General features: G+C 42.5%; 1 protein-coding gene across 1 annotated transcript in view; it reads right to left on the bottom strand.

Moving 5' to 3' along the window:
* Nucleotides 1–164: 164 nt before the first annotated feature.
* nampt1 (nicotinamide phosphoribosyltransferase 1) overlaps nt 165–27,242 on the bottom strand; it is a 41,317-nt gene continuing 14,239 nt past the window's right edge. The window contains exons 3-11 of the mRNA XM_063217100.1: nt 23,495–23,598; nt 19,935–20,063; nt 13,821–13,979; nt 13,306–13,442; nt 8,891–9,116; nt 7,762–7,881; nt 6,090–6,230; nt 3,260–3,394; nt 165–2,296 (exon numbers count right to left, since the gene is read on the bottom strand). Of these exons, the coding sequence (XP_063073170.1) occupies nt 2,183–2,296; nt 3,260–3,394; nt 6,090–6,230; nt 7,762–7,881; nt 8,891–9,116; nt 13,306–13,442; nt 13,821–13,979; nt 19,935–20,063; nt 23,495–23,598 (1,265 nt within the window). The 3' untranslated portion in view covers nt 165–2,182. The remainder of the gene's footprint in view (nt 2,297–3,259; nt 3,395–6,089; nt 6,231–7,761; nt 7,882–8,890; nt 9,117–13,305; nt 13,443–13,820; nt 13,980–19,934; nt 20,064–23,494; nt 23,599–27,242) is intronic.

The following is a 27,242-nucleotide window of genomic DNA, read 5'->3' as shown; positions in this document are numbered from 1 at the left end:
CTGCCTGCTACAAGTGTGAAAAGTATTGTACATGCAAAATTCTTAATTTCAAGGTTGACCAAAGACTACCAAAGTACACTAAACTGAAATGGCACTAACACTCATCTACCACCAATTGCCTTTAACTCCTCCACAACAACACCAAAAAGAAATCTGACAAAAAGTTGGTGTGATATTGCTTTTTTTATTTAAACTTCCACACTTATGTTCCTAGCACAATGTAACTTCAAAATGTGATTCAATTTACTATCAGATTGAATGCTAGTGCACTGCGAAATCTTTAATTTACTTTTACAGCAGCTAAAAAAGGGGAATGCATTCACCTTTTTAAATTCTCAAAAACAGTTTGGTAAATATGGGTCTAATCGTTCTTTTTTCTTCTTCTTAAATGTTGACAACACTGCAATCGTTATATTAGGTAAAGTTTCAGAGGAAGAGTCAGGAAAAGAGAGAGAGAGAAAAAAAAACAGAACAAACGACATAATACATTAAAAATAGCAACAAAAAATATATAATTATAACAAATGCAACAATTAGAGATTCAGTCTAGACAGTGCAAACGTACCCATATACATACATACTCATCCACACACACACACACACACGCACTAGAGACTTGACCACACAATACTAGTCACACTAGAACTTAGAAGGTAGGCAAAATCTGTTGGTATAAAATGGGCAATAGACAAAAATAATAACAATATAATCTATTACCGTCTAACCGACCAGCTCCCTTTCATAAACATACAATATGTTGTACACAAGAGAGAAGGCATTTTGGCCACATTATTGTTAAGTATGGATATTTCAACGCAATAAGCTCTGACAAATAGTATTCTTCCGTCATAAAAAATAATGATTTCTGGAGTTTGAAACAATGAAATATTACAAAATAGCAAAAACAAGCCAAGCCTAATATGCTCACCATATTTAATGGCATTATCCATCGGTTTTCTCACTGAGAGAAAACGCGGATGACAAGTAGTACTTATACAAATCATAATAGTAGTACTAGTAGTAACAACAAGAATTAAAAAAAAAATCAGAAACGAAGGGAGAAAAAACAGGCGGCATTGTCGTTGCCACCGATATCTTTGATTACACCATTTTTTTTTGTTTGTTTGTTTCCTGGAGTACTTCAGCAATGTTTGCAGCTGCTTGCATGGTAACTCACTATTTATCTGCAAGAGGGAAAGGGGGGGAGAAATAAAAGCTGTACGGTTCCTCGAAAAGGCTGACAGGACTTGTCATTTTTGCTGATTACCATGTAATCAGTCCGTTTCTTTTGCATAAGGAACACGGTTCCTTTGATACAATTGTTTTCCTTTAAAAAGTATCTGCATACACAAACATCCACACTCGAACAGACACTAAACCACTATCATCCAGTTCTACAACCAAAAAAAAAAGAGAAAGAAAATAAAATCTCAAAACTCTCTTCAATATACACATATATCTACTTTCCCGCAAAGATGTGTAATCGTTAGCGATGCTTGGTCAAATACACAGTTACATTACTGCATTTAAATGATTTGTATACCATGGTATCATGATTTCATATATATACTTTTTTTTCCTCCATTCAGAAAGAGACATCAAAGCTTAGCAGATTCTGGAAATCGACAGACAGAAACAGCTCTGTACACAGAACAACAGGGTACAGCGTGGCAACATCTCGCCTATTTGTTCTTCCTCCCGTCTTCACCTCCCTCCCTCCCTCTTTTCTTTCTGATTGCCCACCCCCCTCCCTTTCTCATTCACTCACACATTCACTGACTCACACATTCGTTCACTACCTCCACTCTCCCATCCTTCCCTCATCCTCCAATCCTCAGCTACTGGGGGAGTGGAAAAGGAGGCAGGGGCTCTCTCGACCCCCCCTATGGAGAACAGTGCTATAGTGGAAGAGGAGGGGTTGTGTATAATGATAGGGGGGTGTGTGATTGGTGCAGGGGGGGGTTAGCAACACGTGGAATGAGGAGGGTTAGGGAGTTTGAAGGATACAATAGGGCAGAAGGTGGGTGATGGGAGAAAACCCGACTTGGGATTGTAGTGGCGTGGGGTGGGGTGGGGCGGTAGTTACTGTATAGGGAGGAAGGTTTGGAGGGGAGTGGAGATTGTGGAGGTTACGCAAGGACGCTGGGAGGATGGGCGACGGGTGACTTGTGTCGGCCTCTCCTCAGTGAGCCAGGTCCTCCAGATCGCTGTCCGTCAGCTTGGCGTTTTCTCGCACCTCGTCGAAGGTGTACGTCTTTACAATCTTGCCGTTCTGGAACACTGTGTGCAGCAAATCCTGTGGCAGAGAACAGGCAGAATTTAGGGCACTTTGACTTAGAGGTGGGAGTGGGAAAAAAAGACTCCTAAAGTCCTTGAAGTTTGAAATCACAAAGACTAGAACTAAGAAGTGGCTATGAATTAGGCACACATCTTGCTAATGGCACGAGTGAGTATTGTGATAAGTTCTAAGCTGTAAATAAAATTTAAAAAATCACAACATGCTGCAGCTCTCATTTGTCCCGTGGAGTCATTCTGAGCACTGCAGTCATTTCTTCCATCACACAACACAACTGCATCAACGGGCTCTGCACAGGTCTAACCAGCATGGCAGTGTAGCGAGGAGCAGTAGAGCTGCCCCATCACACAGGACTCTTGGCAACCAAACTGGGTCTCTAACCACTACACCAAAGAGCCAGGCTTGTTGGCATGACAGTAATTCTTTCAAAATAAACAAGATGGTGTGTGGTGGCCACTATCAATGTTATGGTTGTGCTCTGACTATGTATATTTTAATGAGAACTACTGAACACAGAAGACGTTTTTTTTGTTGTTTTTTTAAGTATTTTTTGGGGCCTTTCAGCCTTAATTGTTTTTTTGTGAGACAGGATAGTGGAGGAGAAAAAGGAAGTGAGCTGGGAGAGAGAGATGGGGAAGGACCGGCAAAGGACCCGGTCCAGGAATCGAACCCGGGTCGGCCGAGTGGTAAACATGTGCCCTACCATATCAGCCACGGTAGGGCCGATGATTTTTTTTTTTTGATGACATATGCAAGCATACTTGGCTATGGTAATGATGAGCATGGCTCTAAATGAACACCATCCGACTGGCGAAATGCTGGTGAAATTTCAGTTTGTGTTTGGTGAGTAAAATTAACATCTATTAACCATTTTGGCCGGTGGTGAAAAAAGTGAATATACGTATAGCCCTGATGATAAGTCACTCCATTGCAGGCACCATGATATATCGATGTGCTACGTACCACTCCGTACTCCTCCAGCTCCCCCTTGCCCTCCTCCAGGGTGACGAAGTCTCCGCTCGGCGTCCTGTGCAGCGACAACCGCCCCTTCTTGGACCTCTTGTTGGGGTCGGCCACGGGATCCTTGAACACATTCACCTGCGAACAAAGCAACCACAAAATGAATAAGTACATTTAAAGCCCAGTTGAAATTCAAAGGGCATGTGTAGATTAAGGATGGGGCTGATCCAATCCAGTATCGATGTCAGGTTCTCATATCAAGATATTTCATTCTGATTCTGGCCATGAGGCATGTGTAACATTAATTTGAAATGATTACAGTTGCATATTTGTTCGCAGGACGGGGATTGTTATGCTTAATATGACTGCCTGTTCTTCTGACCTATATCAAGTTGCCTTTATTAATAATGATGTCAATATTGAAACAAAGAGTTTTGGTATCGGATCGGAATAGTATCGGCATCGGTATATATCCAAGTTCAAAGATCGGATCGGAAGTGAAAAAATGTGGATCGGTGCCATCCCCAGTGTAGATGACACTGAGCTTAGTATGTGACAGTGTATGAGTAAGGAGTAAGAGGAGTGTTCATGGGGAGAGTGTGTACACATTGTACAACTTTGAAGGTTCCCCAAAGAATCTTCAATTGGACTGTATGGGAAGCTAAACGTCATCTGAGGAACCCTCAAGTTCTCTGAAGGACACAATAGTTCTAGGAAGGACCTCACGATTCATGTTAATAACACTATTGGATCCATCTCTATCTTAAAACTGGTCTGGTCGCTATGGTAAAAATGTAACCGTTGTGAGCTGTCGCAGGTGTGTGAATGTTGCCAGCTTTAAGAACGTTGCAGGCAGTCTCGTTGCTAACCTTTGGTCTGAATTGGCCTTTAGAGAACATTTAGGGGTACTTCCACAGTGGTAAGAAAGATTTGAATCATGACTGAACCAAACACGTTTGATATTATCGGGACAGGTCTGTTCTGTACTGACGTGGTTGACACAGTTATTTCCAGAACACGTCAGAAGTGACATCTATATTACGTGAATACTTTCTACACGTTAACCCCAGTCACTATTTTTGCTCTTAAAAACTCAAAACTGTAGGCGTGGTGCACTCAGTCTAGCCCTGTTCTTTATCAAAGACTGATAAAAAACTCTGTAGATCCGCCAGCTCTATATCCATAAATATAGACATCTGTGGACTTTGAATATGGCAACGCCACGTTTATGATAAAAACAAAGCCCACACACCCTTATGAATTCCTTCAAAAATCAGTAAAACAAATACAAATTGAAACTGGAGTCTGTGAGATCGGAATACTGTTTATCCTGGCTGGACTTGTTAGCAAAGTTAATGGTTCCCAGTTTCCATACGCTAAGTATAATTGTCAGTGTTGTACCTGAACTAGTTCAATGAACTATAAGTTCATGAACTTGTAACTAATTTGAGCGAACGTGAACTGAACACACACTATTTACAGTCTGAACAAATTAATTCTGGTGTCTGCGAACGAACTAAATTCACCATCGTTTAACAGGGTGCCACACCTTCTTGGCGTTCAGGTAAAAACCCAGCCAAATACATTGCAAAGAGCCCTTATAATATAAGATGACCTCTAACACATACTGTATTTTCACTGTTCTGACGAAAAATAATTGCTGTCTGTAGTGTTATATAGGCTTTGCAAACGATATTGAATAATATAGCTTGCAACAACAAAATCAACATCACCAACAAGTTCATTTTTGGAACTATGAACAAACTATTAACTATTGTATGAACAATTATGAACTATGAACAAACTAGTTCATTTTGCAATGAGTGAACTGAATTTTGAACTACAGTGGTTCCTGAAGAAACTGAAACTTCCCAGCACTGATAATTGTCTACGGAACAACTTGACAGAGCTCGAGCTGTGAGGACACAGTCTTCACAGACACACATTTCTCTTATCTGATTCTTTCCGGTCAAAACAAGCTTCCTCCATAAAGGAGCATGCTTATCTAGTCAGGTCAAGAGCAATGCAAGTACTTTCTGAGTTCCCGAAAATACGGGAAGTCCTCCCTCTTTGTCAGTAAGCAAACAACCATAAGCAAACTAAGGGAGGCGGGTCAACCATGCCGTTTGGGAAATGTTAACTGTTGTGCTCTTGGTCAGACCATGTCTCGAAGAGATTTGAACGTCGATGATAATCAGGCTAATGCTTATCTGATTTTTAACCCCCACCAAGAAGATAGTGATTACAATTATTTCAGGTCAACCAAGCTGCTTCAATAAAGGTGGCCATGTGTTCATGCTCACCCCCAGGAAGGAAGATTATTTCTTGCTGGGGCGTATTCTAAGAACATGGTTAAGTGAGACCTGGTCAATTTAACCTACAGGCAGTGGTACACCTGCTAATCATTTACTTAGAAAAATGAGGACTCCAAGCTTTTCTATTATATGATTTACTCCTACCTCGAGGCTCACTTAACCTGGTTTGCTACTGAGCTAAATTCTTGGAATACCCCTGGTCAAACAAGCTGTCCCAGAGTTGTATAAAGTAGAATTAGAAGTACTCTAATATCATACCACCAGCCTATTGTTGTAATTACATGTATACGAGTACTTCTACTTTATACAATCTTGAGCTGTAGACATAAAACCGCACGGCCATGTGTTTTTCCCCACCTTGTCTGTGGCATTATGTAGGCTTTGCCAATGATATTGAATACTATAGCCCGCAACACCCCGTTGCAAAAAAAGAACTATGAACTACAAGTAGTTCATTTTTGACTCAATGACCAAACTAATGTCTATTAACAGTCATGAATGTGTTGCTTCTTCCTCACCCCCAGGCCGTTGGTCACCACATAGCTGCACTTGAAGCAGCAGTTGAGGAGGTCCCTGGTGAGCTTCTGCAGGAGGGCGCCCCCGGAGCCAAAGGCGATGTTCTCAATGCTCCACTTGTGCTGCTTCATGCCCTCCACGATCTACACAAACAAGGGGGACGAGAGAAGGGCAGCAGACCATGTGCTTTAGTGGTGCGAGGCTCAGCCAACAACACACGACGAGAGAATGGCAGACCATGTGCTTTAGTGGTGCGAGGCTCAGCCAACAACACACGACGAGAGAATGGCAGACCATGTGCTTTAGTGGTGCGAGGCTCAGCCAACAACACACGACGAGAGAATGGCAGACCATGTGCTTTAGTGGTGCGAGGCTCAGCCAACAACACACGACCAGAGAAGGGCAGCAGACCATGTGCTTTAGTGGTGCGAGGCTCAGCCAACAACACACGACGAGAGAATGGCAGACCATGTGCTTTAGTGGTGCGAGGCTCAGCCAACAACACACAGGACCCGATGGTTTCCCCCGACTCTGGGTTTTCTTTGTCGTTTGTGGTGTTTTTAATATTTATTACTTTGGGGCATTTTGGCCTATTGAGATACTAAGACAGTTGAAGGTAGTGACAAGAATTGAGTGTGTGTGTGTGTGAGAGAGAGACAGTGAAGGATCGTGAAATGACCTCAGGTCGTCATCAAACCCCATCAGGTCCCCAGATTCATGGGACAATGCCTTAGCCCACTGAGCCATGCCGCACTCTGGGTCATTTTTTAAAAAGAGGACATCAAGGGGTTGTAGGTTTGGCTGGGTTGGATAAAATCCCTAACCCGCACACTACCTATGCACTTTAAAGGTCAATTGAATGAATAAAGAACAAAACCAAAGAGAATCCTTCCTTTTTCCCCACAGTTTTTCACTCTTTGCTGAAAACATTGACTGACATCATAACAAGGCTATGACATTGCTTAGAGTGTTAGGTAACAGATAAAGACTAGGTCCTAACCATTTTGGCAACAACAACAACCTTGTAGTAAGGGCTCTGCATGAAAAGGTTGACACCATTTAATTTGTCTTTGTACCATGACATCAGAACCCTAAAAATTGTAAAAGAAAACGAAATCAAGAGAAATCTGAAATCGGACAATATTTACACTTTTTTTTTTTAAACAGAAAAACTAGCATAATGCATATACAAAGTTCTCTTGATTTTCAGATATTTCAGTTGTTAATACAGTGCTTAAATTAATCCGTTGTACTGTTTCTAATTATGTATAGTTCTTGGCTTTCTACAGGTGATGGCACCTACCATAATAATTCAGGTGTTTTAATCTAAGAGTGTAGAACTGTGTAGTTCTTCTCTAGCACAGTAGGCGGCGCCAAAGCACCAAAACATTGGGCCCAACCTCACTGACTTTTGCTACAGTGTAGGATAAAACAACAACAACAACAAAATCCACAACCTTCATGAGCCGTCATTCAGTATGCACTCATCAAACGTCACACACCACGATGCTGGTTTGTCATGAGGATAAAAGCCTCAGGTTCATCCTTACAATCATGTCTTCCACATACCAGTGTGGATTCAGAGGTAAATTAGTGAACAACACGAGCCATAAATAGGAAGGCTGGGGAATATCTTCAGCGGCCAAAGACAGTGGAGCTGTACCCAGGCTGTACCTCTTGCAGAGTGTTGATGTCCACACCATCTCCCTGGATGACCCGGATGTATGGAGGAAGCACTTTGTAGCCTTTGGAGTTCTCCTTGGGAGGAAACTTCTTGCCCAAGATCTCCAGCACCTGCAGACCGAGTGAAGAGATTAAGTGAGCGGCACAAAAGGCTTATTCCGCCTTTCTTTAGATTAGGTGTTGCAGCAGTGCTTTCCTTGCCAAGAGGTTTGTAGTCTAAAAAGTATCCATTATTGTATTGTGTGAAGCTGTGTGAAACCAAGACTGGTGTGTGAGAGGTTTTGAAGTGCTATTCAAATAAGCTTCTATCGAATGGATGAAAAATGTCTGAAAATTAAATGCTCAAAATACCAGCATCCAGTGGAATGGAATGGAATGATGCTGATGTACTTTGTCTTTGAAGAGAACAAACACTTAGACCTCTGTGAATCCCAGATGAGCCCCTAAATAGAGAAGTGCCCCAAACGATCTTCTGCACTGTGTCCAAGTTGTTGCCTTCAAGGGACTTAGTAAGTAAGTAAGTGTAAGTGTTAAGTAAGTGTTCCAAGCATTGAGCCCCTACCCATATTCAATAACTTGACCATTCATGTGTGTGTGTGTGTTTGAGAGAGAGAGAGGGTGAGAGAAAAGCTCTGGTATCCTATCCACCGACATGTCCATGCTGTTGCCTTCAACAACCAGCTTGATGTGTGTGTGTGTGTGTGTGTGTGTGTGTGTGTGTGTGTGTGTGTGTGTGTGTGTGTGTGTGTGTGTGTGTGTGTGTGTGTGTGTGTGTGTGTGTGTGTGTGTGTCCAAGGTTGGCTCTCCTGCCCACCTTACGTAGAGGTATGTAGTCCAATACTTTGCATTGCTTTGCATGTGTCCGTGTGTGTGTGTGTGTGTGTGTGTGTGTATTGTTCACTTTCTGCTGTTGACGGCAGTCTGTATATCTGGAGAAGGAGGTGCCAGTTGTACCCCTGAATACACTGTAGACCAGCATAGTTTTGGTATTCATGTAGAAGACAGACCTTTGCTTCTTTGAGATAGTTTGGGGCACTGTATTGTTATTTTCAACAATTGTTGTTCCTTCCAAATAAAGCAATGAAATATGTGCATGTACGTGTGAGGTCTCCTCCCGTACCTTCAACACCGTATCCAGGGGGTTGCCGGAGTCGGGCCTGACCACCAGCGGTGCGTCGGGGCTGCGCTTCTCAATCAGGTACCGCAGGTCCTCGCCCCAGATCTTCTCGCAGGCGTTGTAGATGTCGTAGCTGTCGCTGACGATGGACACGGGCACCGACGGGAACTGCTTGATGATGTGCTCAAAGGCGTCCTTCTCGTGGTCCTTCCCCCAGGCAGTGATGGTGCTGCAGGAGAGGAGAGAGGAGAGAGGAGACACAGGGTTTATGTTCTGGCCAAAACAGCAGAGGTTTGTTCAACAGTGAAAGAAAAATGTTTTATGTAAATCAGGAGTCCCCAACCTTTCTGGGTCTGAGGGCTACCCAAGGCATACTGAGGGCTACCCAAGGGCAGCTTGCTCATTCAAAATCATTTACTGAGGTCTTAACATCCTTTTCGCATATTTTTTTGTAGCGAAGGTGAGTAGAGTTGCCTTGCCGGACCTCGAACCCACCCCTTCTGGGGTAGTATCCCATACTGGGATAAGTGATGGCCTCTGCATCACATTGTTACATTTTTATAGCATAGTTTTTATAATATAGTTTATAATATAGTTTTATAAACCATGTAGCACTGGTCAAACTGGCATTGCTGGAGAGGAGGGAGAAACAGGATGTGAGTGCTGGGCAAAACATGAGTCTGTACAAAAGTAAAAAAAAAAACACTATTAACTTCTGTATGCATGTGCATTGAATCACGCATGTCTTCTGATTCTCATTCATTCAGGTCATCTTAGTCAAAAGAGAGAAGTTTTAGATAATGGACTTTTTTTGCAGCTTAAAAGGGCACTATTTTGGGGCTTAATACAGTTAAAATCGTTGGCTGGGGTTTATATAGGTGGTAAAGTGTCTTATTTTTCATGTAAGCCGTTGTCTTGTTTTAAGACAAGTTAAAAGAGGGAGTATGTCGCTAAGCTAGTGAAAGTCAATGCATCCATGTAGCATTGCTACAAACTACACGGATCCATTGACTTTCACTAGCTTAGCGACATACTCCCTCTTTTAACTTGTCTTAAAACAAGACAACGGCTTACATGAAAAATAAGACACTTTACCACCTATATAAACCCCAGCCAACGATTTTAACTGTATTAAGCCCCAAAATAGTGGCATAACCCTTTAAAGACGTTTTGTCTGTTTCTCTAATAGATGTCCTCAATTCGCGCTCTGGTGTGAGAATAAGAGGTCCTACTGATCATTGGAGAAAGGACTTTTTAGGCACAAATGCTGTCACTGTTGAATGTCGGATGTTATTCTCTATATAGTTTAGCTGGCTCTACACTTCGCTCTGTCGATACTCTACATGTCGAAATGTATGTCAACAAGTTGAGAGTGCTCATTTGCCACAAGCAATCAATCAATCAATCAGCATGGCACTGTTCTGCTTCACTCTCCCTTTCCAAAACTAAACAAACCTATAGGTCATTCCACAAAGGGGCATAGGGATGCTCGTCGTGGTTACATAACGTGGTGCTTTGATAACGGCGCTGGCTAAACACCCATAATGCACTGGGCTTGGGTGATGAAGGGTGCGCTCATGCGCAAATAATGCGGGTCAATGCAGAGATCTGGGGTTTACATACGTGCCACTTGTACCAGGGTATGGCCAAAATATGAATAAATTAATTAATTAATAATATAATATATTTTATATATAACCAGTGTTTCCCATACATTGAGGAAACTATGGCGGCCCGCCATAGTTTAAATTTGGCCGCCATAGTTTACGAAAATGTAAAAAAAAAAAAAAAAAAAAAAAAAAAAATTTATTTTTTTTTTTTTTTTTTACTTTTTTTAAATTATTTTTTTTAAACGATATCCGTTTTTGTTAAAACGATTTGAATTACGATTTCCTTCGCATTTTCCTCCTGGAGTAAATACATCCTATAGAGAAAACCACAAGTGCTTGAAAGACAGAGGGATCAAAAGCCTAGTCAAGTTGTTGTAGTTAACTTGGGTTTGGGAACAATATAAAAAACCTTCAGAGAAGGGACAGTTGGGATGAGTTTACTAACACTCCCTAGGCTTTGTTTTACAGTTGTAATGAGTTTGGTGACAGGCCTTCATTGATGCAGCAGAGGAGACATCGGGCTGCATATAGAAATTAATGTGTAATGAATGTGAATATAGACATAAATGTGTAATACGTTGTTCAGCCCTTTTAATGGGAGGAATTTGGAAAAAAACTTCCCCTGTGACCAGCACCCCTCATGTAGAATGTGTACGCTTACAGATATGTGTGGGGGAAAAGGCATAGCCTACCCTCTAAGATCCTTTTTGTCTATGCGTTAACAATTTCACAGTGCTCTTAAATTCTTATCTCTGCTCCCATTTTGTTTTATTATTGTTTTCATTACCTAGACCCCTGCATGAGGGACGAATGAAACTGTGTTGTAAACAGAAATTATTCACTATACTGCATTTTTTGACAATGACAATGTACTACTATTATACAAGTCATGGGTAAAATCTTATGTAGCCTTATTTCTCAAAATATAAATGGCTGAAATATAGGCCCAGGCCTACAGTTTCTCCATGCGCCAATGTCATACTGTAGTCATTGTTTTGCCGTTTTGCATTTACGCTGCGTGAATACAACAAACCACCCCCATCCACCCCCCACCCCCCAAAAGGCCGCGTGAGAAGGAGAAGGACCCCCCCAAGCCCCCCCCCACACCCCCCCCCCCCCCCGGACAAAAAAACCCCCGGCTGCCCCCATAGTTTCCAAAATTTCTGTGGGAAACACTGTATAACTGTATCTATTCTATATAATATTCATAACATAATAATAATACAAAATGTGCAATTGTGTAAATGGGGTGTTTCTGCTATTCTGATTACTTCTTTACCATATTACACCATATCTACTGTATAGTCGTACAGCTGTTGCTGGCCATGCAGTATGGATAGAAAAAAATGACAAATTTGCCCAAAACCCCACAGATCTTTCCTAGAAATAAATAAGGGTCGAGCTGCTATTTAGCAGCAAAAAAACGACAAAAGTATACTTAAGTTACATTCAAACAATAGATCCAAAAACTAAGAGTTAATAAATGTGTTCATTTTGTACAGCATTTTGGATAGTATGCGCAGAGGATAGTTTGGTCCCTGGTGAATTCTAGTCTTAAATGTTCATTACATACAGTAGAGGGTCAAGGGGCAGCAGCTGACGGGGATGTGGTAGCAAAACAGATGTTCATATATTTCACATTTTCATACAGAGAATCATCAAGCTGTGTGTAACTGATAACACCCATCACAGCTGTTATCGGAATTACCCAGTCACTATGTTGAAAGGGAAATTCAGACAAATTTCAACATGAACATGAATTTCAACATTGTATTGCTCAAACTACCCATGGCTTGTCAGCACCCCCAGACGCGTTTTTTTGTGCTTTTTTTGGTTGTTTGTTGGTTCGTTTCTTTTGTCCATCCTTTTTTGAGATCCTGGCCAGCTTTGGGGACATGAGTTTGTTTACATTTGACATCTTAACTTGTTCGAAATAGAATTCAAAAGTTATGCAACATCTACAGATGTGTTTGGGTGCGCAGGGCGTTTCATTTCTAGTGCACTGTAAAATACCCAGATAACGTCCTCAAACTGGGCATTTTTTTAAATGGAGTTACTGTACACTTTTCGCACTCAACAGCCGCCATGTTTGTTACGCAGTTGAGTGTCAGATCTGTCAAACTGCAGACTCTCCGTAATAACAGCATAGTTTTGATTCCAAAGACAATCACCATGTTTATAAAAGGCAGGGGTAATTAAAAAAAAAAAATCAACATAAGGAACAGTGTCTTCCATGTTGAATTGTATTGGGCGGTTGGTAAACCATGATGACACAAGACAACCGTCATTTCCGTTAAGTATCAGAAAGAACGGTTGCACGAGGACGGAAAATGCACTGCATCGCAGTACACAGTGCGGAGAATGGAACAGGGCAATAGGACAGGTTCTGGCTGATGGACAGTAGTGGTGTCAACAATATCCGATTCGGCGATGCGATGCAATGCAATGCGGGACATGGGCGATCCAATTCAATGCGGTAAGTTCCAGAATCGATATTTGAATCCGTTGATATTTCGGGAGCAAATGAATGTTAAATTAAATAAAAGAACTTCAAAGCATTGAAAACTGATTGATACAGAAAACAGCCAATAAATTGTTGCTCAGTATCTGACTACTTGTATTGCCTCATCTTGACTGATGAAACATTTGCTTTGCTTTCAGTAGAAATGTAATGCATTGCAATGCATTGTAGAATTGAATCGGATCGAATCGAAACCTCCCGAATCGGAATCGAATCGAATCGTGAGGGCAGTGCCAATGCACACCACTAATGGACAGATCATGTCCGTCTGATGATCTCCTTCGTACCTGTGCTCTGCGGCTGGTACAGAGAACCCCGGAACAGGGTCCTTGGTTCCGTAGTATTTCTTGATCACTCCGATTCCGGCCACGGTGTCCGTTCCCTTGAAGTTTACCAAGTGTGCCGAGGCACCGATCCCAGCCGTCTGCAGGGGGCGGCAGAGAGGCACAAGAAAAGTGTTGCCAAATATGAGTATTATTATTATTGCATATTGACATCATGACAGTATTACACTAAGGGAGTTAAATGTATTGATATTAAAAGACACAAAAGGGAAGAAATATTAACGAGAACAATTCTTCTGATACAGAGTACAAATGTATACTCAAATAGCATACCAGGCTGACAACACTTTATACTTCACTTTTTTGCATTACGGTGTATTACATTAATCTCACACACAGGTCAATAAAGTAATTCTACCGAACACACACTGTTTGACTGGTGCCTGATGAACGCAGTTCACTGCAGTAACAGTGAAATAACCCCCCAAAATAAAGGCTAATCAATAAGTCGAGCAAACCTCTTGCGAAGACACGCCTCTGTAGCCAAAGTCGTGGAGTTTGTAGGCGAGGCCCTCCAGGTTCCCAGACGTCTCCATCAGGTATTTGGCCAAGATCTTCTTCTGTTCCCGCGAGTTGGTTGCCACAGTGATGGGGTACCAGCTCTGGACGAGGATAGTCTAAATCGGGGGAAAGAAAACAAAGTGAGAAGAAAGCCGTGATGAGTAAAAAGTCATATACTGTAGGTCTGGACGAGGATCGTCTAGAGGGGGAAAAGAAAGTGACAAGAAAGCTGCGATAAGCAAAGTCAGAGTATACTGTAGGTATGGCGTGACTCAATGAAGCTTGTGTTTTGGAGCAGATTTATCATTTGATTATTCAAAATTCAAGATTCAAGAGTTTTATTGTCATTGTCAAAACATTGTGTTTGGAGTACAACACTCAGAAGTAGTAGTAGTAGCAGATTTCCAAGTCAAGTGCAATCCCACTAAAAATGCAGGGTCAAAATTCTTGGGATCCAAGCGTCCAATAAGCACACTGGGAAAAAAGCCGAATGTTATTTATTTTTGTAAGTGCAGTTCACTGGATCATGTCCAAACGAAAAGCACTATCTTGAGTCAAAACCTCACTTGTCACTTGGACCATAGATTGGCCTTAACAAACGCTGGGACAAAGCCTGTTGTCTCCAAGGCTAGTCAGCTGGAAGCAAAATCTTAAGCCGACTTGCACTATTGCTTCATGCTTTGGGTCATTCCAGTAGGCAGAGGCCAGGAGCACTGAATCAACAGAGGAGAAGAGAAGAGTGTGTGCGTGTGCGTGTGTGTGTCTCTCTCTCTCTCTCTGTGTCTGCGTGTGTGCGTCTCTGCGTGTGTGTGCGTCTCTGCGTGTGTGTGTGTGCGTCTCGGAGTGTGTGTGTGCGTCGCTGCGTGTGTGTGTGCGTCTCTGTGTGTCAAAATGGGGCTCTGGACCCTCTCTTTAGTTCAGGGTCAGTGGGCAAAATCAAAATATTATGATATGTTCACAAAAAACACAACTATCCCTGGGCCTCAGTGACAAAAAAAGACACGGACCCAGGTGGCAGAAAATACATAAAGACAATCCCTGAAAACCTGCTCGTCATCGCATTCCTGAAATAGACAGAATATTTAGGAAAAACAGTATGTCCCTCTTAGGGCCAAAACATACCAAGGCGGAACGGAACGGTCACGGGACGAACGCGGTCTTTCTGCTTAGTTTCGGCCGGCGTGTTTTTCTCTGCCTTTCACACTGACAGCGTCTGCGTGCGCGGCCAGTCCTGTTCAAAACCCTCCCCACAGCCAAAGCTAACATGCTACTCTGCCATTCATTTGAATGAGACACCGCCGGTCGCCGGCATGAAAAATACGCTCGAGTTCTATTTTCCAAATGCAGCACGGCGCGGAGCCGGCTCCCGCGCCGCTGACGCTCGACTACCGCCGGTTGGTGTGTAAGGACAGATATGTTTCAATGTATTTTCACCGACGCCGGTAAAAAACGCGGCCGTTCCACGACGCTTTACCGCCCTGGTGTGTAAGACCCCTTATGGAAGCTGTATGTTAGTTGGGTTTTTTTCCATTTATTGGTGGTCACAGAATCCCAGAAAGACACGTTACATGAGCATTAACTGTGGCGTCCCCAGTGGAAGAGGGGAAGATGGTGTGTCAATGTACTCAACGCGACTCACTGGAGATTAAGAGTTTGAAATTATTTTCATGAGCTGTGGCTTTTGTATCATGCAAGGGCTTCAAGAGGGTACAGATAATATTCAAGTTTTGAAAAATCGTATCAGTGGCATCACGTATAGGCATGTTTGAACAGTTTCCATTGAAATGGGGAAAGCTCAGTACTGAACATAAAATCGGCTTTTAATTCAAAGTTCTTTGGTGTAAATCTGCAAAACTAACGGCTTCTTTGGAAAATGTCATGAGGTGCCGCATGTTATTTCAAAATATGTTTCATTCCTTCGTTCATTCATTCCTGAAGGCATATTTGATTTGCAGTGTACATGCAGATACCAAAGACAGAGAGACAAAAACGTTTCTGCCTAAACCAAAAAGCTGATGATACTCATGAAGGAAAATTGATTCTTTCTACTTGAAATACACTTTACATCTCTTTTTGGCGCTAAGAATATGAGGCAGCATGCTTATGCAACATTTTGCCTTGCCAGTCCTTAACTTTCTATAGTATGAAAAATTGATTCTATAACCAGTGCTACTAGCACTGAGCCCACCAAGGTGAGATGGTGCAGGCTTTATCGCTGAATAATAATAGCCGTTTTAGTATGAGGAAAGTTCGTTTCCAAAAAAATCACACTTTATAGTCAGTTTTAAAAATGGAATAAACAGGCCCTAGTTCAGTCAGTTTATCATTAGCTTTTTTTACAGGAACTAACTTGAATTTTAACATGGATGCATGTGACACTGGACCGCGTGTAGTAAGCTGAATAAGACAAGTAAGGTGGCTTTGGAGTGCGTGAGAGGTAATTGCATTGTAACTACATGGAACCAAAGTCCACCACTTCACAGTAACCAAGGACCACCACCTCACAGTAACTGTGACATTAGAGACGGACAGTGTTTATCAAGCCAGCTATAATCCTCTGTGGCCATCGGCTTAGTCAGTGGCTTATCTGTTGGAGGTGTCATGACTCCGGAGGGAAGTTTACAAACACTTGACTCCAAGCTGTGCAAGGCAAGCGGGCATCTGATAGCCAGGCCACGCCCTCCTAGTGACGGAACACCTTTGAAGTTGCTTCTAGACAGGCCAAGAGCAATGTAAATAACATTTTCGATCTCCCCCCCCAAAAAAACAGGAACTCCACCCACTTTGTCGAAAACCAGTCAACCAGTAGCAAACCTAAGGAGGCGGGTCAACCATGCCGTTTGGGAAACGTTAGTTGTTATGCTCTTGGTCAGACCAAGTCTTGAAGAGATTTGAAAGTCGATGATAATAAGGCTAGTGATTACCCACCCCATGGCTCCGAGTTACTCTTTGGGGCGAATTACTATCATTTCTGAACCGTAATCCGCACCTACTCAAATTAATAAGAATTTAAAAACATTTTTTTTACATGAACTATATAGTAGGTCGCACCTCTGTAAAAGCTGCTGGTATTTTGCCAACTATTTTGTTGTCTAATATATTTGATACAACATCTGGCCTTGTGTGAAAAGGACCTTGCTGGGTTAGATAGAGTGCAGTTACAGGCAACGGATATTCCAACCTTAAACCAAATGGTGGCAGTGTTCGGTACGCACATGAGTCATGTAAACTCTCTATTCATTACGAATGTGGCTGTGTTTGGTGTATAATCCGGTTGCGGAACGCCGTTTTGCACATGTAGACGGATTTTTCCAGAACTTGATTTAAACTGAATACTAAGAATATTATGCTTGAAACTGGAAACTTTTTCTATGGCTGCAGTTATAGGCACAGTCATCTGTAATCTGAAAAAGAGACGATTCTGTATACAAGAAGGGCCTGCAATCAATGAGGAAAACTTTTACTTAAAGGGAACATGAAGTTCCTCGAAAGTAAAATTTAAGAAGGCTTCGGCTGAAACCTTTTTTTCCTGGTGCACTCAATACTTTGAAAGGTGCTTCAATGTGAAATGTGCTTCTCATCAACAGACCTTAGGTTTGTTTACGCTTGAACAACTGAGTCAAACTATGCAAAGTACCACTGTTCCACAGCATTGACATACATACTGTATGTGCAGTGCATTAGTACAAGATCTACCACACTGTAAAGTGATAAGACTCAAGAATGTGAAATAACTGGCCAGCCAAATAACTGGCCAGCCACCCTTGATCACATGACCATGACTTCCTCTTTAAAAAAAAACACACAAAAAGATTGCAAATGCACAATACTGCACCCACAAGTGTCTTGGCTTTTCGCATGTTCACCAATGGATAAGACAAATGCATGATGAGAGTGTGTTGAGACTGTCCTTGCTTTAGTGACTGGCATGCTCTGAAAGAAAAAAAGGATTTTTGGGCAGCGCCAAGGTAGCTATCTGGCAGAGATGTGGTTTGGCCAACTGGCGCCCCCGTCCATAGCAATCACACAAAATGGGCATTTCTAGTAGGCACTGGAAAATAAGCACCCTCTCCCTCTGCTTGCCCCCTCTCTGTCTCTCTGCCTTTTCTCTAGGTCAGACTCTTGCTCTGTCTGTGTCTGTAGTACCCCGTCTCTAGCAACCTCTCTCCCTCTCTGGCTACGTTCATCTATCCCTCTCTCTCTACGCTCCTCTCCCTCAGTTTCTGGTGATTTCTCTCTCTCTCTCCCCCTCTCCCTCCCTCTCTCGAGTCCCACTTCATCAGTGTTTCCAGCAGATACTTCAGACCTCTCTGGTGCAGATGGCAGTCACACGTTCCAAAACTTGCGGCCAATTAGAATATAATGTTGTGGCCTCATGTGACTCCAGTCAGTCGGCTGGCTTGCTAGGACTACCTCGCATTCCCCATGAGCCAAAGCTTACTGAGTGCAGTGCGGACAATCAAAAACCCTCCCACACACGCAGGCCAGGGGGGGGGCTTTCATTCCAGGAGAAAGAATGAACGAAAAGATAAGAAAAGGAATGAAACGAAAAAGAAAAGGAAAGAAAAAGAGAAAAAAAATGCCACCCTCCCACCTGTCACAGGACCAACACACACACACACACAAGGTCTGTTTCATTGTCACGGCCAAAGACGGCGAGGGGGAGGGGAGGAAAAGAAAGAAAAGAGAGAGGGCTTGGCGGGACCTGCCATTCATCTGCTGTTTTTTTTTCCCCCTCTCTGCGTGCCCCCCTCCCCACCCCTCTCTCAAGGGCATAATGGCAGAAGGCCAGGGGCTGTTGCCGTGACGCGGCGTTCATGTGTTCCAAGGGCAGATGAGTGTTCTATATTTACCAGCTGTGGCAGACAACACATGTGGGCTTGCCTGCCTAAATGCCTCCCTCCCTCCCTTCCTCCCTGCCCTGCATGAACGCTTAGTGCCAGCCGTCCTGAAGACCTTTGGAGGAGTGCACTCACTCCGATAACACGTGTGAGAAATCTACCTAGTCATGCTGATGGTGTGTGTGTGTGTGTGTGTGTGTGTGTGTGTGTGTGTGTGTGTGTGTGTGTGTGTGTGTGTGTGTGTGTGTGTGTGTGTGTGTGTGTGTGTGTGTGTGTGTACGCACATTCATGGGGAGAGTGTTGAAATGCCAAATTCGTATAAACTCGGCATAGTGCCAGAAAATGGGGAACATGGAAGATTGTAATAGAAAATACTAGTAATGCGTAATAGTAATAGTAATGGTATGGTAATAAGAGTAGAAGACAGGAATGCATTAATTGCTTTCTATACGCCACACTTTACGAGCAATATCATGACATCATAACAGAGGTCCGCTAAGCAACGTCGTATGCGTATATAAATCTGCAGCAACTAAAATGTCACACATAGCAGGACAGAAATAGATGAGGGGAGCTGAAACGGTACGAAAATAAACACGGCTGGATAAAAGGCAAGGGGTCAATCAACTGACTATGACGACAATCCTTGGAGAACACTTGCGGAAATAAAAGGAAGATGTCAGCGTTACTACACAAAGCTCAAACCGCTCTCGCTAGCTCACGTGGCGATATGCCATACTCTTTATATAAATCTTTGCCACTTACAAAAGGAGTCACTTACAATATGCGAGAGACTGGCAAAATATAAGCAACACCAATATTACAGACTTGAACAGTTAAAAAAAGCACATAAGCACTGTGGTGGTTTGGTTCAGAACATAACTGGTAATGGAGCGGACACCAGCACCATTCTGAACGGCTTGAAAACCAAAGTGTATGTTTTTATTTGTGCTGCTGCTTGTGATCTCCCAGACAAATTTCTCCCTGGAGGAGACTAATAAAGAAAGCTAAGCCTGGCCCTGCCGTGGCCCAACGGTAAGGTACTGGGTTACTACGCCGCTGACCCGGGTTCGATTCCCGCCCGGGTCATTTGCCGATCTCTCTCTCTCTCTCTCTCTCTCTCTCTTCCTGTCACCTCTAATACTGTCCTATCAAAATAAAGGCAAAAATGCCCCCCAAAAATATATTTTTTAAAAGAAATGAAAAGAAAGCTCTGCCTAAACAACTCACCTCAACCCAGTTGGTGAGCCAGTAACACTCTGGGTCTGTGCTTTCCACAGTGAAGAGGACATTCCCGCGAGGTATTACGCTGCCCTCTGGCACGGCCTTGATCTCGATGGGCAGGTGTCCTTGGTACTTCTGCAATGGATATAATGAAAATGGTGGTTAGGAGGGACATCAGACTATGTTGCTAAGGTAGAGTCATGCCAACAACGAAAGCCAACACAGAGGAAAAAGACGCTCAAATGATGGGATATTACTGAGGTTTTCGCTTAAGTTTCAAGATGTACAGTAGATTTAAGCGAAAGTGGGTATTTTTTAATACGTCTGTGTGGATTGAACATGAAAACTTCAACAACCAGGAATTTCAGTGTGACACAGTTCGTGCTGGATGTGGCCTGATTCGACCTTGCTCAAATCTGTTGCACAATGTTTAGAAAACCATGCTTGCGACCAAATCCTTCCGTTTGCCCAGCTGGCCTTTATTCAAGCAATTCCATTGTTATTTCATTGTTGCTTCATTGCAATAAGAAAAAAAAATGATCACACATTGATATATACAAGGCAAGCAAGTGGGTCAAAGACGTGACGCTTGATTTTTTTGTCCGACTGAAGTTTTTACCTATTAATAACCACTAAAATGAATAAAATTGTAACATGTATGTCTAACAGCTCCCTTACACACATGCCCACTCTTATTTTTTAGAACATGTTTGCTATTGGCCATTTTCTGCCATCTGAAGTGTGAAAACATCATGTGGGGCGACCGTCCGGCCTAGACTTCTGTATGGATAACTGGTTTTAAATCAAATTAAAATAATCTAAATATAATCCTTACCCTATTTGGCATAATTTTAAACTTGTGTTTCATTTATAGACAAAGTTATGAAACATTTGAACACACATTTCAATTTTAATAAACAAACTAATCTTGTCCGAATATGTTCATTGTCTGAAATATCATCTGGGGCGACCATCAAGAAAATGCAATTAAAGCGCTTTACTTTTCACACTCATCTCAAAGAGGATGTTGTATCAACCAGCCTCATGGTGAGGGTCCTACTGAGACAGCTAGCAGGTGAGTGGTCACTCTCATCTTTACAAATAAATCCACTTTAAAACTGCTGCAGTGTATACGTCACGTTTTGGTGTCATGTGGGGCGACCAACCTAAAACTGTATAAAATGAGTTTTATGCTCAAATCTTTATTTTTAATGTAAAATTGTCAGTGATATGTGCTGAAAAGTAGCTAGCTTGGGTTCTATAGCTTAGCATTGGCCCGTTATATTTGATTAAACTTGAAAACATCATCTGGGGCGACCGAGCATCATGTGGGGCGACCGCCACTAATTGCTCAAATAATAGAAAACACATATCCTTTATTTGTAGTTTCTGTATGCAAATGTTTTAATTAATTATAGGCATTTAGTTATTTAAATTACTTTCTATATTTCAACATGTATTTTTTCAAAATTTCAATAATTTCCATCCTACTTCAGAGATGACTATGGGGCGACCAACCTAAAACTGTAAATAATTAGTTTTATGCTCAAATCTTTATTTTAAATGTAAATTTGTCAGTGATATGTGATGAGAAGTAGCTTGCTTGGGTTCTATAGCTAAGCATTGGCCCGTTTTATTTAATCATACTTGAAAACATCATCTGGGGCGACCGAGCATCATGTGGGGCGACCACCACTAATTGCTTAAATAATAGAAAACGCATATCCTGTATTTGTAGTTTCTGTATTCAAATGTTTTCATGTATTATATGCATTTAGTTGCTTTAAATAGCTTTCTATATTTCAATACATATCTTTTCTAAATTTCAATAATTTCTATCCTACTTCAGACATGACTAAGCTTAGGCCTACTTCTTTTTGATTATTGTGTTTTTATCAGATAAATGTGTGAATATTAAGCATTCATTCTATTTTTTAATTCATTTTTTAATTATGTGTATGTTTAACTATATAACTTTTTTTCTAGATGGCCCCAATAACAAGCAAAGAAAAGACTGCTCGCTACAGGCAGCGGATCAACTGTTAAGTGAAATAGTAATGAAAGGACAAACATTGTATGTTTCAGTGATTAATGAAATGAAATGAAAAAGGAAAAATGAAAAAGGAGAATGCTGTTCAATGTTATACCTAAGTGTTAAATGCATTAGTATTGAAAATATTAATATGATATCTACTTCTCGCTCCATGTAATGCTTTGCAGTGTATTGTTCCGCTTGCCTCACCTTCTGACTCAAAATGGAGTTGTCCGTAATAGTAAGGAAACTGATAATTTTATAATGTTTGTGTGTGAAACGAAAATGGATATGCTGATTCTTTATAAAATGTATTAAATGTGTTTAAACTATCACAATCATTGAAAATTCTTAATTGCCTGCTGTTTTTCATCATGTGGGGCGACCACCTGTCATGTGGGGCGACCGACAATATTCAATTCTGTAGGAAATTCAAAAAATCATGTCTGTCCATTTTGGATGAAATATAATTAATTGGTATAACATGATTAAGTGGTTACTATACCTATATATTTTAAATAATCTTTATGGATTGTATGAGTAAAAAACAATATGTAATTGCTTTATGAGGGGGAGACTGCCCTTATCGATAAAATGTATTTAACATCATTTGCAATAAATGAAAGGACACATGAGTATATCATTCTTAAACAGTTCAATTAATCACTGATACTTATTAAAATATAAGTTATGTTAAGGAAATCTATTAATTTTGGGATAAATCACGGTCGCCCCAAATGACTTTTTTAAGGTCGTTGCCCTATTCATTTGAGTGTAAAAGCACTAAAATATCATTATTTGAAGTTTTCACACACATGCATGTGTAGACTACATTCCAAATGTTTAGAAAATTGGCAAATATATTATTATTTGAAGTATTTTAAAAATTGACCTCTCAAAGGCCTTATACGTCATTGACCCAAGTATGATCACCTGTGCTGATGCACTTCAAGAGGAACAAATGGCCAATTTTGGCCAGTGTTTCATGCTTCATGACTCCTTTTACTTTTGTTCCTCCAAACAATGCCATATTGTACATGAATCACACATGGCATTGTTAAGTCATGTCCATTTAAAAGACCTAATCACAAGCAGTGTACCTAGAGTATGTGCATAAGTCCATACAGTTATGCAAGTTGGCTTTGTGGTTGTTTTCACAAGTTCCTATTGTGTGTGTGTGTGTGTGTGTGTGTGTGTGTGTGTGTGTGTGTGTGTGTATGTGCACTGTCTGTCTGCGGGAAGTGCAGGTTAGGTCTAACAGTAAAGGTGGAGGCTGGCAGCTGTACTGTGCCTTGTTTAACAGCAAACACGCACATCCATCTCAAAATGGGTGCTGGACTAGCAAAGTCAAATAATAGCAAAAAATTAAGTCCACAACACCATGCTCCCAATTTCTCTCATATTTGCAATGTGACGTTTCAGGGCCACCTGCTCTTCATGAAGGCCATGGTGCCCGAATCGTCACATAATTATGATCAAAGAAACAAGAGCCAGGTGTTGCGGACTTGATGCTTGTTTCTTAACTGTTCTGTACCTCCAAGATGTAGTTCCAGCCCTTCTCGTTGAAGACGTCATCCTGAAAGTGTTCCCTGTAGACCTCCTTGGCTTCCTGGATCTTCGCTGGAGTCACCACCTTCCCTGAGAGAGCAGAGCCAAGCCACAGACACACAAAAGGGGTGAGGTGAATGAGAATCGTGGGCCTGGGCGTGTGTGTAGGAACAACGGCACTGAAAAAAAAGTGCAGTTGTGTGAAGACAAAAAGAGAAAAGAGAAAAGAGAAAAGGGACCAAGCCTAAGCCCAGGAGAGGAAATGCACTTGGGCAACAAAAAGAAAGCACAGAAAAAAAAAAAGAAAAAAAAAGAAAAAATATAGCTGCAAGCAGCAATGCGGGGCCAAGCAGTAAACTTGCCAAAAGGAACTGCAGCGCCCCCTTTGGTCCAAATCTCGCCAATGTTGGTGTGCATTCCTTGGACGAGAGTGTGATCACGTAAACCAAGTTTAGTTTGAATCCGTTGAAGAGCTGTCGAGATATGAGCTCACTTCCTGTTACCTGTTGGTGGCGCTAGAGAGCTTGGGGTCTGGATTTTTTTGTGGGAGGTCATGAGATGGACTAGAATGTGTGCAAAAAATCCTAACAGAAATTGACTAACGGTTGCTGAGATATGACCTCACTTCCTGTTTTGCCACCTTTATGACAATTTTGATTGGCTGTCACCGGCAAACAACAAGAGGTGTTCAAAATTCTTTCCTCCCCCCCCTCCCTCTCCCTCCCTCCCTCCCTTCTTCCCTCTCTGTCCCTCTCCCTCTCCCTCTCCCTCTCCCTCTCCCTCTCCCTCTCCCTCTCCCTCTGTCTGTCTGTGTGTGTGTGAGGAGGGGGTGGGGGGTGGGGTGCAGGGGCTGGGGCAGTGGGGCTTGACCCCCTGCCGAGAATGGTGTCAGTGAACGTGCGCAAGGGGAGCAGAGGAGACAGAGAGATGAGAAAAAATCCCTCCATTCTTTCCACAATTTTGAATGGCTGCTGTGAGCTGATAGTTTTTTCAATCGTTACGAAAATCCATACCTGGTTGCAACATGGTGTGAGGATGACCTGTGTACCAATATTTTGAAAATTGGGAGTACAGTTCAAAAGCTACAGGCAAAAATGTAGCTAAAATTTTGACCTGCTGGTGGCGCTACAGAGTTTGAGCTGGGGATATGATTTTTGTTGTGGTAGGTCCTGGGATGGACTACTATGTGTGTACAAAAACCCAGCCTAGTTTGACAAACGGTTGCGGAGATATGACCTCACTTCCTGTTTTGCCACTTTTACGACAATTTTGATTGGCTGTCACGGCTAAACGATAAAATATATCCAATATTCCTTGAGACCCCATGTGTAGCTCAGTCCCAAGATACTATATACCGAGTTTCGGGTGAATTGGTCGAAAATTGTGGGAGTAGTAGCATTTTTATTGAATTTCACAAAATTCAAAATGGCGGAAAAACTATCCTGGCGGAAAATAACGTCATAGGGTGCGTTGGATTTGTCTTGGCCCAAGGATTCCAGTGATACCAAGTTTATGAAAATTGGCCCAGCAGTTCAAAAGTTACAAGCAGAAATGTACCTGCAACTTTGACCTGCTGGTGGCGCTAGAGCGTTGGGACTGGGGACCTATAAATCGCTGTGGGTAATGCTGAGACTGTCCCTAATGTGTGTGCCAATTTACAGCATTTTCCTACCTACGGTTCTATGGGCTGCCATAGACTTACAGTCGGAGAAGAATGGTGACTATATAATAAATATAGCTGCAAGCAGCAATGCGGGGCCAAGCAGTAAACTTGCCAGAGTCGCCACGGCAACAGAAGGAACTGGAGCGCCCCCTTTGGTCCAAATCTCGCCAATGTTGGTGTGCATTCCTTGGACGAGAGTGTGATCACGTAAACCAAGTTTAGTTTGAATCCGTTGAAGAGCTGCCGAGATATGAGCTCACTTCCTGTTACCTGTTGGTGGCGCTAGAGAGCTTGGGGTCTGGGGGAGGTCGTGGGATGGACTAGAATGTGTGCAAAAAATCCTAACAGAAATTGACTAACGGTTGCTGAGATATGACCTCACTTCCTGTTTTGCCACCTTTATGACAATTTTGATTGGCTGTCACCGGCAAACGACAAGAGGTGTTCAAAATTCTTTCCTCTCCCCCCTCCCACTCCCTCCCTCCCTCCCTTCTTCCCTCTCTGTCCCTCTCCCTCTCCCCCTCCCTGTGTCTGTGTGTGTCTGAGGGGGGGGGGTGCAGGGGCTGGGGCAGTGGGGCTTTGGTTGACACTATAAAGCAATAGCAGAACTACGCACACACATAAGCTCTCGTCTCGTCCCGACCCCCTGCCGAGAATGGTGTCAGTGAACGTGCGCAAGGGGAGCAGAGGGGACAGAGAGATGAGAAAAAATCCTTCCATTCTTTCCACAATTTTGAATGGCTGCTGTGAGCTGATAGTTTTTTCAATCGTTACGAAAATCCATACCTGGGTGCAGCATAGTGTGAAGATGACCTGTGTACCAATATTTTGAAAATTGGGAGTACGGTTCAAAAGCTACAGGCAAAAATGCAGCTAAAATATGTACCTGCTGGTGGCGCTACAGAGTTTGAGCTGGGGATCTGATTTTTTTTTGTGGTAGGTCATGGGATGGACTACTATGTGTGTACAAAATCCCTGCCCAATTCGACAAACGGTTGCTGAGATATGACCTCACTTCCTGTTTTGCCACGTTTACGACAATTTTGATTGGCTCTCACGGCTAAACGATAAAAGATATCCAATATTCCTGAAGACCCCATGTGTAGCTCAGTCCAGAGATACTATATACCGAGTTTTGGGTGAATTGGTCGAAAATTGTGGGAGGAGTAGCATTTTTATTGAATTTCAAAAAATTCAAAATGGCGGGAAAACTATCCTGGCGGAAAATGACGTCACAGGGTGCGTTGGATTCGTCTTGGCCCAAGGATTCCAGGGATACCAAGTTTATGAAAATTGGCCCAGCGGTTCAAAAGTTACAAGCAGAAATGTACTTGCAACTTTGACCTGCTGGTGGCGCTAGAGTGTTGGGGCTGGGGACCTATAAATCACTGTGGGTAATGCTGAGGCTGCCTCAAATGTGTGTGCCAATTTACAGCATTTTCCTGCCTACGGTTCTATGGGCTGCCATAGACTTACAGTCGGAGAAGAATGGTGACTAGATAATAATAATAACAATGAAGAAAACCTACTAACTCTATAGGGGCCTTCGCCAGCTTCGCTGCTTGGCCCCTAAATATAGCTGCAAGCAGCAATGCGGGGCCAAGCAGTAAACTTGCCAGAGTCGCCACGGCAACAGAAGGAACTGGAGCGCCCCCTTTGGTCCAAATCTCGCCAATGTTGGTGTGCATTCCTTGGACGAGAGTGTGATCACGTAAACCAAGTTTAGTTTGAATCTGTTGAAGAGCTGCCGAGATATGAGCTCACTTCCTGTTACCTGTTGGTGGCGCTAGAGAGCTTGGGGTCTGGGGGAGGTCGTGGGATGGACTAGAATGTGTGCAAAAAATCCTAACAGAAATTGACTAACGGTTGCTGAGATATGACCTCACTTCCTGTTTTGCCACCTTTATGACAATTTTGATTGGCTGTCACCGGCAAACGACAAGAGGTGTTCAAAATTCTTTCCTCTCCCCCCTCCCACTCCCTCCCTCCCTCCCTTCTTCCCTCTCTGTCCCTCTCCCTCTACCTCTCCCTCTCCCCCCTCCCTCTCCCTCTGTCTGTCTGTGTGTGTGTG

This window comes from Engraulis encrasicolus, chromosome 15 (genome assembly GCF_034702125.1).
Source record: "Engraulis encrasicolus isolate BLACKSEA-1 chromosome 15, IST_EnEncr_1.0, whole genome shotgun sequence".
NCBI classification, from domain to species: domain Eukaryota; kingdom Metazoa; phylum Chordata; class Actinopteri; order Clupeiformes; family Engraulidae; genus Engraulis; species Engraulis encrasicolus.
The sequence above is the reverse complement of the archived record's forward strand: the minus strand, read 5'-3'. Positions and strand labels throughout refer to the sequence as shown.